Source organism: Haliotis asinina, chromosome 8 (assembly GCF_037392515.1).
Source record: "Haliotis asinina isolate JCU_RB_2024 chromosome 8, JCU_Hal_asi_v2, whole genome shotgun sequence".
NCBI classification, from domain to species: domain Eukaryota; kingdom Metazoa; phylum Mollusca; class Gastropoda; order Lepetellida; family Haliotidae; genus Haliotis; species Haliotis asinina.
The window spans coordinates 5,174,268-5,190,813 of NC_090287.1; the positions used below are offsets into that span (position 1 = coordinate 5,174,268).

The 16,546-nt window shown below is 38.1% G+C and overlaps 1 protein-coding gene across 2 annotated transcripts; it reads left to right on the top strand.

Annotated features, from left to right (window-relative positions):
* Nucleotides 1–1,733: 1,733 nt before the first annotated feature.
* LOC137295089 (dehydrogenase/reductase SDR family member 7-like) lies at nucleotides 1,734–12,510 on the top strand. Of its 2 annotated transcripts, XM_067826373.1 has the most exons (10): nucleotides 1,734–1,853; nucleotides 4,526–4,658; nucleotides 7,279–7,428; nucleotides 7,957–8,063; nucleotides 8,642–8,834; nucleotides 9,113–9,159; nucleotides 9,596–9,715; nucleotides 10,617–10,783; nucleotides 11,194–11,329; nucleotides 11,722–12,510. In XM_067826373.1, the coding sequence occupies exons 2-9, from the start codon at nucleotides 4,532–4,534 to the stop codon at nucleotides 11,291–11,293; spliced, it is 1,011 nt and encodes a 336-aa protein (XP_067682474.1). In that variant the 5' UTR covers nucleotides 1,734–1,853; nucleotides 4,526–4,531; the 3' UTR covers nucleotides 11,294–11,329; nucleotides 11,722–12,510. The 2 variants fall into 2 exon arrangements, with proteins under 2 accessions (XP_067682474.1, XP_067682475.1); XM_067826374.1 differs by lacking the exon at nucleotides 11,194–11,329 and having other exon boundaries at nucleotides 1,757–1,853.
* The last annotated feature ends 4,036 nt before the right edge of the window (nucleotides 12,511–16,546 follow it).

Sequence of the window (16,546 nt, forward strand, 5' to 3'; positions counted from 1 at the left end):
CTGACTTTTAGCATTACCTTGTTTGATACAGTGCGTTTTGGGGGCAAAGTCATATTTAGATCACAGATTGTATTGTGCAGGTAGTCTTTCAGTATATTCTAAGAGGAGCTGGTACTGATGAGCTGATGCTGATAATGTGCACTGCTAAAGCTCTGTAGCAGCTGTAATGCCTGGTTCAGTTACATTGGTTAGCATCAGATTCTTTCTTGCCTTCGCGATGGACTTTTGGAATTTCGGCCCTTGTTTTGGCTAGCATTGTAAGAATCTGAAATTAAATCCACATTTAGACTTTGGAATCCGTTGATGGTTACCTAAAACTACAATTTCATGCTTTAACATCCCGTCCAGTGAAAAAAAATGTTGGAATTTGTTGTAGGAAGTGTGCGACAGGTACGTTACCACGAAAGATCTCAGAAATTCATCAATACTTTTTAATCCAGTGAGTTAATTGTAATCGAAGCTTAAAAATAAACTCTTCATTAAATAACACAAAATGAATCCCAATAAAGTATGTTTTTTCCAAAGTTTACACTAGCGATGATACAAAATTGCAAAGATACTATACATATCTTTCTGATTGATGACGTTCCTTTTCATGCGTCCTTTGTTGGAACTGGAAATGCTTCTGTCTCTAAGTATCTCGTTAATTATCACGTCAAACGTGAGTTCTTCAAGTCAAATTTTGACACAATACAATGGTAATGTGTTGGTAACGTATCTGCTGGGCATAAGATTTATTTAGATGTGTTGGACAAACAAATGAAGCCAGAATAGGGCCATAATCCCCCAGACAACTCACCCAACTTCATGCATGATGATCATGCATCGTGAACGTAAGACGATTTCTTCCGAACTAGGCCGGAGGCAACATACGTAAAGTATTTGTTGATCCCAGATGTTTCTGTTATGTTTCCAGCCAAACAGAACAGCGGTGATTACCATGACGAAATGAATATTAACAATTTCTCTAAGTGGTTGAAAGAAAAACCTACTCCTAATTTGCCCCAAACCTCGGTAGTTAAAATGGACAATGCCTCTTACCATAGCAAACATGTAAACAAGGCTTCAACAACTGCCAGTCGGAAAGATGAAATCAAACCGTGGCTAATAAGACATGATATACCTGTTACACTTTTAATGTTGAAGGCTGAATTGCTTGCACTTGAGAAATCGGCCCCGTATATCATGTCGATGAAATTCTGAAAACCCATGATCCTACTGTTCTCCGGTTACCTCCTTATCACGCCGATTTCAATGCCAGGCATCGAGAAATTGCCCTACAGGATGAAATCGAAAAACTTGGCATTGACACTGATTGCAGTGATATCAGTTATACTGATGACGAGTAGTAGATCCAAGGGTCTTACACGTAGCAAATAGCAGATAAACTACCACTGAGCAATCAGGTTACTAAGTTTTGGGGGTTTTTTTGTTTATTAGTTCCCCGTTTTGAATTTACATAACGTTATTTCATTCCCCTCGATGAAAGCACAAACGTATTATCCATAAAATATTCACACACGTGCACAGAACCTAGGCTAGGACAGAAATTAACCTTTCGGTGGTTTTTTTTAAATCGTTCAACACAAAATAATTCGAGTGCTTTATTAGGTTGGATATGGAAATCGGCATCAGCACAATAGCAAATAGAACTCGTGCCAGTAGAGCGCTTTACAGCAGTTTATCTCTTTACATACCCTCGACCCCTTAATGGTAAAATGGCCTGCACCGCTATTCAAATCCACAGGTCCACATTATTGTATGTTCGTCTCACAGTTGTGTTAGATGGACAGTAAGTTGGGCGGTGGACATTAGCTAGCCAGAATTTGAGTAAAGGTCATCTCAGTGAGAAGGTAAGTTTGAACCTAAAGGGTATAGGTTTGTTGGATTGATTCACGGATACAATATTCAGTGAAATGAATTAATAATAATTCAGTCGTTAATGTACTACACTGTCTCTCTTCCCACTGACTATCTTCCCATGGTGTGGTGTTTAGCTTTAAGTCTACCTGTCCATGGCGTGGTGTATGTGTTACAGGAACTATGCCAAGTATGGATTCGCTCAGTAAATGAACACTCGTCTTGAATATTTCTGCAGATTTACCCGTTTCCTGATTTGAGGGGCTGATTTTTGTGCACATTCCTGACATGAAGTTCTTAAATTAAAAACTAACTCATCATTTTACACGAACTTATATATTATGGCAATTCAAGCTTCAATGACAAAGGCTATTACACTTAAGTCCTGCTTTGTAATATTTACAGTTGTTGGTTTTGCACTGCTTATCACTTAGTGAACAATTGCACTTGGTGTATCCTGGACCACCACAGATTGATCCTTGTTGAACACTTGTTGCCCACTTACTTTGAACATTCACGTTGTCCATACGTCTCCATAAGATGCGTTTTGGAATACGTCTTCAACTTCAAACTTTCACTCTTAATTTATGCCTGACGATTCTACAGCAAATCAGTTTAGGTACCTTTATGACCAAGGAAAGGAAATTGGAACCGTATTCTGTGCCATGAGCGAAGCCTTTGGCAGAATTTGGAGTAATCTATTACAATGGTTTCAAAGTTATCTAGATAACAGAATGCAGGGAGTGGTAATAAATGGTTACAGTTCAGATATTAAATCTGTGGAAGCTGGTGTGCCCCAAGGTTCCGTTTTAGGACCGCATCTGTTCACCATCTATATTAATGACATTGTTGATGGTATAAGGAGCAACCTTCGTCTTTTTGCTGATGATGCATCGATATATTTTATAACAGATGACCAAGTCACAGCAGCAGTAATTATGAACAGAGATTTGGCAAAAATTTCAGATTGGACTGAAAACTGTCAAGTTAGGTTTAATCCTCGTAAGACTGAGAGTATAACATTCACTCGAAAAATGCACAACTATGTCAGACTGACCTTATTATTGAATGGCAAAACTGTTAAAGCAGTTTATAACCATAAACATTTAGGTATTACACGTCAAAGCGTTTGTTCTTGGAAAGTTCATATTGGAGACATGACAAAGAAAATTAGTACAGTGATCAAAATCTGAAAAGTTTGAAATACCGTTCATCTCTGAAACCTTTAAATAATTCTTTTCTCTTACCACATTTTAATTACTGCAGTCATATATGGGATAACTGTACGGTTGAACAGGCAATCTTATTATCCCTTCGCAACGTGTTTTGCGGGGGATATTAAAATGTCCGTCCTTGCACATTTATCTTTTCCAGAGGCGAACTTAAAACCGTTCAATATTTCTTCACCAAACTTGGCACAGATAGATCCGGTGGTGTATTCTCGCCTTTGATGGTTTGGGTATTCTGAATAAAATGTTTCTTGCGTTTCCATGTGTAACAAAGTAAGCCGACCCTGAACATTGTGAAGGCGGCCAGCTGGTTCATAACTTTTTATAAATGTATCATCATCTAACTCTAGATGATCTGAACGATGTTGTATCATGTAGAGTATTTGAACAAAGAAACTATAATCTTAGGAACAGTACTTCCATGTTATGGGATTCATTGGGTGATGGAATTGTTAACGCTGTTCGGTGAATCAGTTTAAAACCATGGTAAACTCAACAGAAACTCATCACTACTTTTGAATTTTGGCACTAGATTTTCTCAAATTATCCACTGTCGTCTCAACCTCGGCTGTTGTGATCTAAACGCAGAGATATCTAATCGACACATATCGGAAACATCCAAGCGTTCATGTGGTCATTATAACGAGGACGTTATTCACTATCTTTTTATGTGTCAGAACTATAAGAATCTAAGGACAACTAAGTATTTTTGTACTCCCGGCTATGATGCTAAAACTACATTATAGGGTAACTGAACAAATCATGACATTCTCAACTCATTACACCAGTTCGTTTTTTAAAGTAACCGCTTTCAGTAATTACCATCTCCATACATACATATTCAATGTAAGACGAGCTTCATGTAACTTGATTTCCTGCAGCAACATATTTGGTTACTAGGCAAAGCTAACCCCAAACAACAATCATATGCTATTTTGTCTTAATATTATTCATTGTCGTCAAACTTTTTCATCTGTGTGTCCAGCTATTGGAATAATTTAATGTCCTTCTAGCGGTGTTTAAATAAGCCCATTGGCTTGTTCATCTATCCTTATTTCTGCACACTTTGGTGATAATAGTGATTTCCGTGGCATTATTCATATGCCTGAGCGGCCATTAAGTTAAACAACAAACAAGAAGACTCTCTCGAGGACACTTTTCATCATGAACATACTTTGTCTTTTGAATGTCCACAAACCAACTGAACGTTTGACAAGGTTCAGTTCTGCTGTTACGTATATTTTTGACAGATTACCTAAAAATCAGCTTTGTCTGGCTTTGAAAGAAATGGCTGTACCCATCAATGGTGGAATAGTATTTTTTCAAGATGGAAAAAAATGCTGTGAAACGTTGAATTGTGTTCACTTGGGGACAGTCTGTCTATAGCTATAGTGACATTTCTATTTCGGAAGATGAATGATTCCACTTTGTTGCAGATCACAATGTTAGATGTTGTGTTCTTGGGCACTGGTTGTGTTGTCGTCCTTTGTGTCATACAACTACTTCGATTGATCACCGCTGACTGTGATCTGGTGCTACAATGGGCAACAAAATTTGGACAATCTCCAAGTATGCATTTCAAGTTTTGAAATAGAAATATTGGTTCCACAGATGTAATGATAAGACGGAAGGACAGGATGAGAATGAAAATATAACGTGTTGTTGCTACGTTGTGTACATTGTGTTTTTGTTTAAGCAAATTAGCTGGTTAGGGTGATAAAATACAACTTTAATGTTAATTACTGAATGACTCGAAACACATATGCCGCTTCCAAGTTGTAAAACCTCGAAGCACACAGATCAGATTCAAGAAGATAGACGAGCAAATGTGTCATTATGTTCAGTTCAACAACTGTCATAAAGTTGAAAGTAATTCTGTTTTATGGTCAAACCATAAACAACAATAAGTGTGAACTGGGCATCACCTTTAGCCAGATACGGCTGTCATCCATTGGCAATATTTACTAAGATGGCAAGTGTCATTTGACAGACGCAACAGCCATTGAATGAAATTATGTACAATGATAGCAAGTGTAATTTGACAGACCCAACAGTCATTGAATGAAATTATGTACAATGATATCAAGTGTCATTTGACAGACCCAACGGTCATCGAATGAAATTATGTACAGTGATATCACGTGTCATTTGGCAGACCCAACAGTCAATGAATGAAATTATTACAGACCCAACAGTCATCGAATGTAATTATGTATAATGACAGCAAGTGTCATTTGGCAGATACAGTAGTCATTGAATAAAATTATGTCAATCAAGTTTATTTCGTAACAAGGCGTTTGGTCCACGTACAATACAAAATAAACAAGTGCAATTATATGATAGTGGCAACTGACAGATTCATATGTATAAAGAGGGCAATGGCAATGCTTCTTTGATGCAGTTAGAACAAGCTGTTGAAAGATTGGTACCTGATAATGTGTTAAGAAAGTACTGCTTTAAACTACTTGCAGCGTAAATCATGATAAACTTTACCGTCAAATAGGACATCATGTTTTACAAAGCTGTCATTGCAAATCAAACCTACCAGTATTTTATATATTGGAAGTGCACGGGTTCGTAACATTCTACGCCTCACATCTTCGATTTCAGTAAAGTTGAATATGGTTCAATGCAAAATAAGTATTGATACTGGAATAACCATCAAGAGATGAACATTTGTGCATATATGAGAATATTACTTGCTTTTGACAATCAGCAACTTTTACATCTTTCAAAAACCGTTACTCGCTGCCAACTCCTTGAGCTTCCCACCCAAACCCCAAACCATGAATGAACAAAGTATTTCATACAAAATATACCCACGTTTTCCTACCAACTTTGTCTAAATTGTGTAACATAATATAGCACTGTTTTTTCTGTCCTTTGGTAAGTGTAAAAGTGTGAACCAATACTTCACAGCACGAAATAAACTTATGCCGGGTTAGGAGTTGGAAGGCAACATAGCAACGATGGTATAGATTTGCAACTAATATTTAACATGACGGTGAATGAAGGGGCAAGCAGTAGCCCAGCAACGTCGTGTTGTAAAGATTAAAGAAGATGTAAAAACATACCATACCACACGCTCAGCCACCGCGACTTCCACAAGCGACAAGTGGAAGTCGCGGTGGCTGAGCGGGTTAGGCGGCTGACTTTGTGTGCTGGGGATTAGGTGCCTGACTCTGAGGGTGCGGGTTCGAATCCCGGATGGGACTCAACCAAAAGAAGTACTAGAATTTGTACTTTACTGAGAAAGTGAAAATCCCAAATATGACACATGCAACATAGATATAATTTCTACACATATTCCACAGAAACAGCAGCGTGAGTAATAACTGGCACCTAACACACACTTACTGAACCTGATATTACACTTTTCAATAACATATCATTTCTGAAACCCCATATTTTCGAAGCAAACAAAGTTATCGGCTCCATCTTAAGTCTAATGGCAGAATCTACAAAGAGACATTAATTGTCTCCATACAGTAGCACTTGTAACCACAAGTAATTATGTCCGCGTACAAATGATAAACAGACAATGCAAATAAAAGATGGATTAAAATGCAGCCTTGTCTAACCCTGCTCAAAGAAAATGAAGTTATGTACAATGATGCCATGGGTCATTTGGCACATGCAGCAGTCATCCATTGAAATTAGCAAGTATCAGTGGAGAAGAGTTGGCTTCCTTTAGGAATTCGATACGTATGTTATTATCAGCACATTATTAAATGTGTTCATATGATTTTCTTTAGTTAAATAAAGGTTTACAGATCTGCCTTAACATTGGTCTTGACTTTGAAATGAATAATTGAAATGCATGTTTCTCCTTGCATCACTAACATTTTAAAGATGTATAGAAGAGTCAATACAAAACAAAAGACATGTGAAATTAAAAAAAACACACATTTTTTAACATTTCTTGCAAACTATATCTCTGGTCTTTTGGATAGAGTGGTAGGTTGTTTGTTCAGTTCACTGCCCGCAGCATCCAAAAGGAAATAAAAAGAGGCTGCTTGATCTAACACTTCCTAAGGGGATAAACTAAGGATTGGTCAGTTGTTGATGCGTCTCATTCGCGCATTAATGTTAAAGTGTATCACAGTTATATCAGTGACCTAGTTTTATGAGCTGTAAGTTACTTGTTCGTAAACTATTTGCTTTAATATTTTATCTCTTCATACGCCAGAATGCCTGAGAAATAAAGTGGTGTGGGTGACTGGGGCCTCCAGTGGTATCGGAGAGTACCTTGTTTATGAGCTGGCATCTGTTGGATGTCGTCTGGTGCTGTCTGCCCGTCGAGAGGAGGAGCTGAACAGAGTAAAGAAGCAATGTCTGAGTACGTCAGTAGCTTTGGTACTTGTCAGTGATGTCTCAGCACGAGCAGTAGCCTCGGGCTAGTCAGTGACGTCTGAGTTTGTCCGTAGCCCTGAAACTAGTCAGTGGCATCTCAGAATGTCCAGTAGCCTTGGAACTATCCATTGGTGTCTCAGTACGAGCAGTAGCCTTGGAACCAGTCAGTGGTGGCTCAATGACCTTGAAACTTGTCTGTGATGTCTCAATTACCATGGAACTGGTCAGTGAGGTCCCAGTGACCTTGGAACTGGTCAGTGAGGTCCCAATGACCTTGGAACTAGAGAGTGATATCCCACTGAACTTGAAACTAGTTCCAGTAGACCATGAACGTTTGCCTTTAAGCATTATATGTGTGTTTCAGCCTTACTGTTGTGTGCCCAAGCTAGTGTAAATCAGCCCTACAGGTGTGCTTCATATCTTGTGACATCTGTGCAATACTGATATGTGTTCTTTTGTTGGAAGTATGTTCTTGGCTTACTGCTGTGTGTATCTAGGTGTGTTTTCCCTGCAGCATGTGGTCCACTTCAGGATAAGGACATCATGGTGCTGCCATTGGACATGGTCAAGCAGCATGAACATGCAGATGCTGTCAAGAAAGTCCTCCAGCATTTTAAACAGGTACTTCCTTGGGTCAAATGGCTCCATTTCTGCGCGCACAGTTTGAAACAACTGTTGTTATCAGTCAGTAAAGAAATCCGTTAATTATTGGCCAACCGGAACAGGCCAAGATTAGACATTTATATTGTAACATCTTCTACAGTGGATACATTAAGGCCCTTCTACAACTCTGTAGGATGGAGTCTTGCTTTGAAAAAGATAATAGTTAAGGGCGGGGTTGAAATGCAAAACCTGATTAAACATCTAAATTTTTATCACATACTTATATATTTCTCAACCTGTCCTACCACAATGACAGCTAGTTGTTTTTGTCCAAATGAATGGTCCTCTGTGGGACAAATTTTGACAATTGCATGACAAGATCATGTCTTGTGATGTACTTAATCATGGTGAAGTGTTGATTCTGCTTTTGCAAACGTGTGAAGCTTATCATGGCCCTATCAGCACGCTGACAGTTATTGACAATTGATCATTAATATAATAATCAGTGATGGCACCTGGACAAACATTTCACACTCTTACAAGAAGGAACGAGAGTCAGCGATAACAACGATGAGGATGTACAATTTACTCTTCAGATAGACATTCTGGTGAACAACGCAGGCCGCTCACAGAGAGCTGAATGGGTGAAAACATCCATCGAAGTCGATCGTGAGATGCTGGAGACCAACGTCCTGGGACCATTATCACTGACTAAAGCTGTCCTTCCTGATATGGTAGCTCGGAGAGACGGACACATCGTGGTCATGAGTAGTGTTGGTGGGAAAGTAGGCATGTGAAGTTATGTTTGTTGAGGAATGTGGTACAGACTTTGAGCTAACTTACAGATTTGGCTTTCATCACTTGGGGTCACATTGTGTATGGAGTTATCATTGCATTTCATTTGATTTAGACACCCATGGATCTGTAATGTAAAGGACAGAACACTTATGCATTCCCAGACAGTCATTCAAGTCATTTACCTTACAGTTGATCGTTTGATGTATTTTCTTCATTTATTTCTGACAACGTCTGAATGACAGAAACTGCTACAGATTGTTTAATTGCAGGAGGGCTGTTGCCAGGGTCGTATACGGGGACTAAATACGCACTCCATGTAAGTCATTGCCTTTTTATGTATTAGAACATCTAAGTATATACCGAATAAAATATATAACATATTTACCTGAAATAATCAACTCGTGTTCCGTGGTGTAATCAGTACTAGGGACTGGACATCAACAGTAGGGGAGGAGGAACTGTTCGTCATATTTTGTGATCCCTCATATTTACTAAAATATTAATGTTCATATGTCACAACTATTGGTTTCATGATTTCCAATCCCTCCCACAAGGATATATTTCGCACTTATCCCAGCACAAACATATGAGCCACCAGCGAATTTTGTATATTTTATGGAAGGATCAGTAGAGAGTTCCAATGATCTACTAGAACCTTATTAAACTATCCCCCAACTTTATGTTCCATAAGCAAATTCCACCAATTTACATTATGCAGCAATTATATAATGGAATATTATTTCAACACACAGGGGTGGTTTGAACGTTTGCGAATTGAACAGTATTCCAACAATATCAAAGTGACGATGGTCTGTCCTGGACCTGTCTTCTCCAACCTACTGGCTATTGCCATGACAGAGGAGAAAGGGAAGGTGAGATGGTAAACACTTCAGTTCACTTGTGATCCTCCTGGACCTGTCTTCTCCAACCTACTGGTTATTGCCATGACTGAGGAGAAAGAGGAGGTGAGATGGTAAACACTTCAGTTCACCTGTGATCTTAGTACTAAGACTGTCTTGCCAGGTCTGTCCTGGACCTGTCTTCTCCAACCTACTGGTTATTGCCATGACAGAGGAGAAAGGGAAGGTGAGATGGTAAACATTTCAGTTCATTTGTGATCTTAGCGCTAAGATTGTCTTGCCAGGTCTGTCCTGGACCTGTCTTCTCCAACCTACTGGTTATTGCCATGACAGAGGAGAAAGGGAAGGTGAGATGGTAAACACTTCAGTTCACTTGTGATCTTAGTACTAAGACTGTCTTCCCCACCATATTCTAAAACATGCTTTAGACTGAAGTGATACTGTGATCATAGATGCTTTCAAATTAACTTAAGGTAGTTGTGTTGTAGGATGCCCGTTGCCGAAGTTTTGACATGCATGACGGTGAATATTGGCGTGGTATCACATACTGTAGGATACCTGTTGCTCAGGTTATGACGTACGTGATGGTGAATATTAGGGAGGTATCATATACTGTAGTGTGCCTGTTGCTAAGGTTGTGGCGTGAATATTGGAGTGGTATCCTGTATTGTAGGGTGCGTGTTGCTGAGGTTTTGACATGTGAATATTGGCGGGGTATCATGTACTGTGTCTGGTGCTGAGGTGTATATAAATGCTGGTGCCATGCTGAAGCTTCAATGTACTGATCAGTTGGTAAGGTTTGGTGTAAGAGGCCAATAGGCAGTGTAGTAGTCTAGTGGCTATTATGTTTAATTCCTCTCCTGTGATGTCGCTCACTCACTTATCATATTGTGATTCTATGTTCTCTGATCAGGTCGTAGGAGGTGAGATGAAAGCAGGAGAGAAGAGGATGGCGACGTCCCGGTGTGCCAGTCTCACAGCAGTCGCCATCGCCAACCAGCTGGACGAGGTGTGGATTTCATTTCATCCAGTACTGGCCTTCACCTACTTGTTCCAGTACTTTCCATCCTTTGCAAGAAGGTGAGCCTGTATATGCCTCCTCCACATATATCTCCCACTTTCTTCCTTCCTTCACAAGGTGAGCCTCCATTTACCTCCTCCATATACAATTCCGTTTCTTCCTTCCTTCACAAGAAAGTGAGCCTCTGTTTACCCCCTCCACATACGTTTAGCTCCTCCACATACGTTTCTTCCTTCCTTCAAAAGATGAGATTCTGTCTTACTCTCTGCATCTCCCAGTTTCTTCCTTCTTTCACAAGGTGAGCCTCTGTTCAGCTCCATCACGTACATCTCCCAATTTCTTCCTTCCTTCAAAAGATGAGATCCCATCTTACTCTCTATATGCATCTCCCAATTTCTTCCTTTTTTACAAGGTGTGCCTGTTTACCTCCTCCACATATATCTCCCAGTTTCTTCCTTCCTTTACTCAGCCTCCGTCTTACTCTCCACACACATCTCCCAGATATATTTCTTGCCTTCACAAGACAGAGAACTGAGACATTAGAGGCACAGTGCCAGTCAGATATGTGACACTCTTCACACACGCTCTTATGCACAGTGTGACAGGTAGGCCAAGTGTTTATGACAGTAACTTTATAAGCATACATGAAGTATGGACCCAAACAGAAAGTGAAATAAACTTTCCAATGTATTGTTCATATTATACGACATCCTGTGACGGCATGCCTCTCATTGTTATGATGAGCGCATGTCAGTCAGATGTCGAAAAGCATTTAATTTCATCATTGCTTGAAATATGTCAGCTAGTTTTTCCTAAATAGATCATCTGCCAATTAATATTGTCAGACATCATTTGACATTTTATCATGAAGACACGTGAAGACACAGCTGTCAAATATACATTAGTCCAATATACATTACAGAGAATGTAACCGTTGATTGTGTATTTAGGATCAAGATGTTTGCCAGTACTGAGTAGAACATGTTGCATTTTTCAGCCAGGCCTGTAAAAGGAGTATATCACACTTCAGGACGAACAGAGAGGGTCAGTAGAGGATACTTGATAGCTTCCTGTGATGACCAGTACAGACCAGCTCTAACCAGTATGACAGTTGACAGGATACTGTCAACTAATCAAATATCTGTGAAATTAAACCCTGAAACCATTCCAGTTAAACAATATTTTAATGAGTGTTAAAGAGGCAAGGTCTTAATCTATAGCCCTGTTTCTGAATCCAGTGTATGATGGTGGTTTTCAGTTCTCAAGTATTTAACCTGGATGTGTGTACTATACTTACTGTATAATCAAACTTGTTCCCCTAGTATTGACAGATGTCAGTACTTTCATTTGGAGAATCTGTCACACTCGGGGAATTGAAGTGTAATGATTACCAAAAAAGTGTGGAACAGGATGTTTATGCTTATTGTAAATGATTTGCTCATGGGGAACTCGGTTTCATTTTCACATCATGATGATGATGAGGATGATGATGATGATGATGATGATGAGACTGTAGATCCCATCACCATGGTGACTCTGCCATGACACTGCATGAATATTGCTGGAAGCATTGTAAAACCATAATCATTCAATATCTGAAACATGTTTCTATTAGTTGACTGAAATGGACCTTTTGAATCAGCAAGCTCTGAAAATGTCATTCTCTTCCCCGTGGAGAGAATAAGACCATTCAGATATGACGTGCTAGATTGTTAACAATCACATTTCAGGCTAATTCTTCTGGGTTCCACGTGACATTCTTTGAACAAAGTCTCTGTTAAGAATCTGTCAGGCTGCTGTGTATTATTTGTAACTGTAAAAGAAAAAAACCCTGAAAATTTATAGGAAATATGTCTTAGTTACCGTTAACTTGTGTTGTGCCTTGAGACTTTCACCAAGTACTCAGAAGCACCTTTCTGGTTAGTGGTATAGAAGTGACTTAGTTAGAAACAACACGAACCAAACCATCCCGAATTCATTCATTGCCCTCAAACATGTACAAACTTTTTGGACACTTTATACACAACCTGTAAGCACTTCCTCTGTAAAAGGAAATGAAGGTATAAACCAGCATACACAACCATACTACAGCAAAGAGGTTTACATACCAGGGAACTTATCAACTAGCCATCTTCAGCAGTTCAACTCTCAGAGACTGGTGACAGTCATAGCCTTAAGGAGGTTGGATACAAAATCTAAAATTGTCAAGAAATTACTAAATTTGGTATCATTTTATATAAAAATGTGTCAGGAATCTAATTATGAAATGAAAAAGAGTAAGTCACCATGACATTTATTTGACAAGTGATGCCCCCTTGTGGCACCATCTATAAAAAGTAATATGTCAAAAAAGTTCTTTTATTTATTCTTATTCAATGTGTTTCAATATATTTCAGTATGAAATAATATGATATTTGATATGAAAAAAAGCAGGAAAATCAATTTTCAAGGCAGTATGTAGGATTTGACACATCAATTAACTTCTGCAAACACAGGAATTTAAAAAAAAACTTTGATTCATAAATGGAAAAAAGATTTTTATAACAAGATTTTTTCCTAAAAGGAATTTCCATATAGTAAATTTACACTAGATTGATATTCAAAAATAGGAAAAATTATCCTACAAGAGGGTATAAACATTATTTGCAATTAACAGCATACCAAAAATAAATTTGATAAGAGGAGATAACTCTTGCTCAGCTTTATGTGTATGATATAACATGACCTGTGCGTGTAATTGATAAGTAAGCCTGCCTCCCATGGGAAATGACCATGGGCCAAAGGCTACACACTCCTACTGTTGCATCCCATCACATATGATGTATGCACACAAACAAAGGTATCCAACCTCTTTTAAGTTTTGTGGAGCTGTTTAACACTGTTAATGCTAGTGGTAAAACACCCACAACAATCCAAACTGACAAATCATGCCTAAAGAGTACATAAATGTACTTAAAAACATTCCTTGCAGTTATAGTCCACATCATGGAGGTTTCCAGACTACACAGGTTTTATTGTGCAATGGCAGGTATAAGTATAGAGGTTTACACCCTGCCAGAGGAACATCTAATAACACACAGGTCACATGAAAAGCCCCGTCATGGCCTCCAACAGGAAATGTGACACTAATATGACACGTACATTGTAAAGTATTATGTATAAATAACAGTAAATAATTAGAAAAAAAGATAAGATGGAATATTTGAATTTATAATCAAGAGTAACTATTTAATTACTTAACTACCCCAAATTTATTTGAACTTCTGACAGACCTTCTTTTTGAGTTTCATTCCATCCACAGTCTATAAACATATATAATTATGAAAGAATCAAACCCTTCCATTAAAACTGAAAAGGAGCCTCAGCAAAACAGGAGATTCACATCCGAGGAAAAGCTTCATTTAAGGCTTTCACTTTGCAGAAAGGATTATACACAAGCATTGGTCAACTGATGAAACATAAAATTTATAAATTAAAACAGTATTCCTAATAATTAAATTTTAAGTTGGAAATTTAATTTAGCTTGTGTTAATAAACCTGTTCAAACGAATGAGAATTCTACACTTGAAATTTTCATGCTCTCGTAACAATGCAGGACATAACACGATGACCCTATGTGAGAGAGTGAGTTTTGTTTAGCATGACAGTGAAGAGTTTCCCAGCTATACCACTGCCTGTCACCTTGATGTTTGACAACACCTGTCATGATGCTGGCCTGGAACATAACCCTCTCATGGAAACCCATGACCGTGGAAACATTCCTGACACACACATGACTGGGACATAAACCTCTCAGCATAACTCACAACCATGACTACAGTGCTGACGGACATGACAGGGACATTAGCCTCCCAGTGAAATCCTTGACCATAGGTGCAGTGCTGACGAACACAATTGGGACAACCTGGATTTGCAACAGGAGAGTACCTAACAGCTCTAATCCTCCTCTAGTAAATACACACTGTACATGTAATTCACATCTGTAAAATTGCATAGATGTATTCAACCTGAATTAAGAATTGATTTAACCACATCTGAAGAAATATGACCAGTATTCTTAAAACAATAAGGAGCACTTAATATAAGGCCAAACGAATAACTGACCTGTACCAGTTAACTAACTGTCACAGATGTAAGTAGGACATATAAAACAAGAACAAGTAGAGCTGGTCCAAGTTAACAGTCATCACTTACTGCACACGTATTTGTTTCGCTGTTCCAACTACCGTGTTTACCCATTTGTTCTACAAACCAACAATAGCCATTTGAATCTATGATCATTTGATCAACACTTTATTCTAAGTTGAATAACATTCTGGGATTTAAATGTTCAGTTGGCATGATGAAATTATTAAGGAATTGCAATCTTAATTTCACCTTATTCGATTCACTTTAATGTTTTTCACTGCAACAGACTATAGAGGCCTATTGTCTCTTATGGCCTAGGTCTTAGTACTGCTTTATGGAACATGGTAGAGGCCTATACAATAGCCCATTGGTCTTATGGACTATGCCTCAACCCTAACAGAGCTCTCAGTCATACTGTCACAAGAAGTACAGTATTTCAGTAGTTCAGTTCAGTTTCAGCGGTGTTTAAAATACTAAAATTTGACACTTTGTACATCAGGACATCTACTAATAAAACTTTAATAATTTAACTAAATATTCATTTCCAGTAAAATGCGGTTCACTGTGTTTGGGCAATAATTTAGCAGTAAATACTGATTTGTCAAAAATAAACAGCAAAATCATAGAACAAAGCATTCTTTTATAACCCCACAATGCATAGAAACTTGGGAATACCTTGTACACAGAAATATACTTCTTACAAACCAAAAGCACCCAACAGCATGCAGAATTCAATGACAGACTTCACTTACACCTTCTGCACATATATTTTGCATTGTCCTGGTAACAATAATCAAGTTAATACTGAGCTTTGTGCATAACTGATTTTAAAATGTGAAAGTTTACAGTCTGACTAAATACAAAATTAAAAAATATAATTTCCATAAATAAGTTAACTGCTTCTATGGAAGTAGGTTAAGCAGTAGAAATAGAAGGTGCAGTATACTCAATAAGTGTAGGTTATTGTGGGGGAATCATGTACATGTAGACGGCCTTCTCCTATTCTTGTGTTAAACACGTTTTCTGCAATGATCACCAATGTGTGATACTTGGCGATTGTTTACATCACTGACAAGTAACTAGGAAGTGGCCATAGTCTGCGAATGATCAAAATTTTGCAATGTAATGAATATTGGTGAGTTTTTACCAACTTGGAGCAAAATTTTTTCGTGCCCTTGCGGACAGGATTCCTCTTCCCTAAACTTCATAACTTTACTTCCTCATTATGCCGTGAGAATGGAAGATTCCTCATTTCATCAATGGGAGAATGACCTTGTTTATCACCAAACACAAAAGTGGTAAAAATACACTGGATCAAGCAGTTGATGGATGCAGATGTTAGAGGAGGAGTCCCTTCATTTATAAACAACAAGCATTCATACGAGAAGAACTGTAATATTTTTTCAGCCAATATCCACAAGTACCGCTAGAATAGGAAATGCCTGTATAAATGTGATCTGTGGACAGTGTGTTCGGCTGGAGTGAAGCTTCTGACAATTTTCTACAGGATAGTCTAAATCTCTTTCTCACATACATATTTTTTGTTTACTGAAGTAAACTGCCTATAAACAAACAAACTGCAAAAAATATCAGGTTAATCCTCAAAATGCAGTCTGAATAATTGCACCTGTTAATTCATATATATATATATATATATATATATATATATATATATATATATATATATATATATA

What these genes read in the sequence shown, in the direction of transcription:
- LOC137295089 (XM_067826373.1), top strand. Translation starts at nt 4,532, where the DNA reads ATGTTAGATGTTGTGTTCTTGGGCACTGGTTGTGTTGTCGTCCTTTGT. An exon ending in AAAATTTGGACAATCTCCAA is followed by an intron (nt 4,659 to 7,278) that starts GTATGCATTTCA and finishes TTCATACGCCAG; the next exon opens with AATGCCTGAGAAATAAAGTG. An exon ending in TAGTGTTGGTGGGAAAGTAG is followed by an intron (nt 8,835 to 9,112) that starts GCATGTGAAGTT and finishes GTTTAATTGCAG; the next exon opens with GAGGGCTGTTGCCAGGGTCG.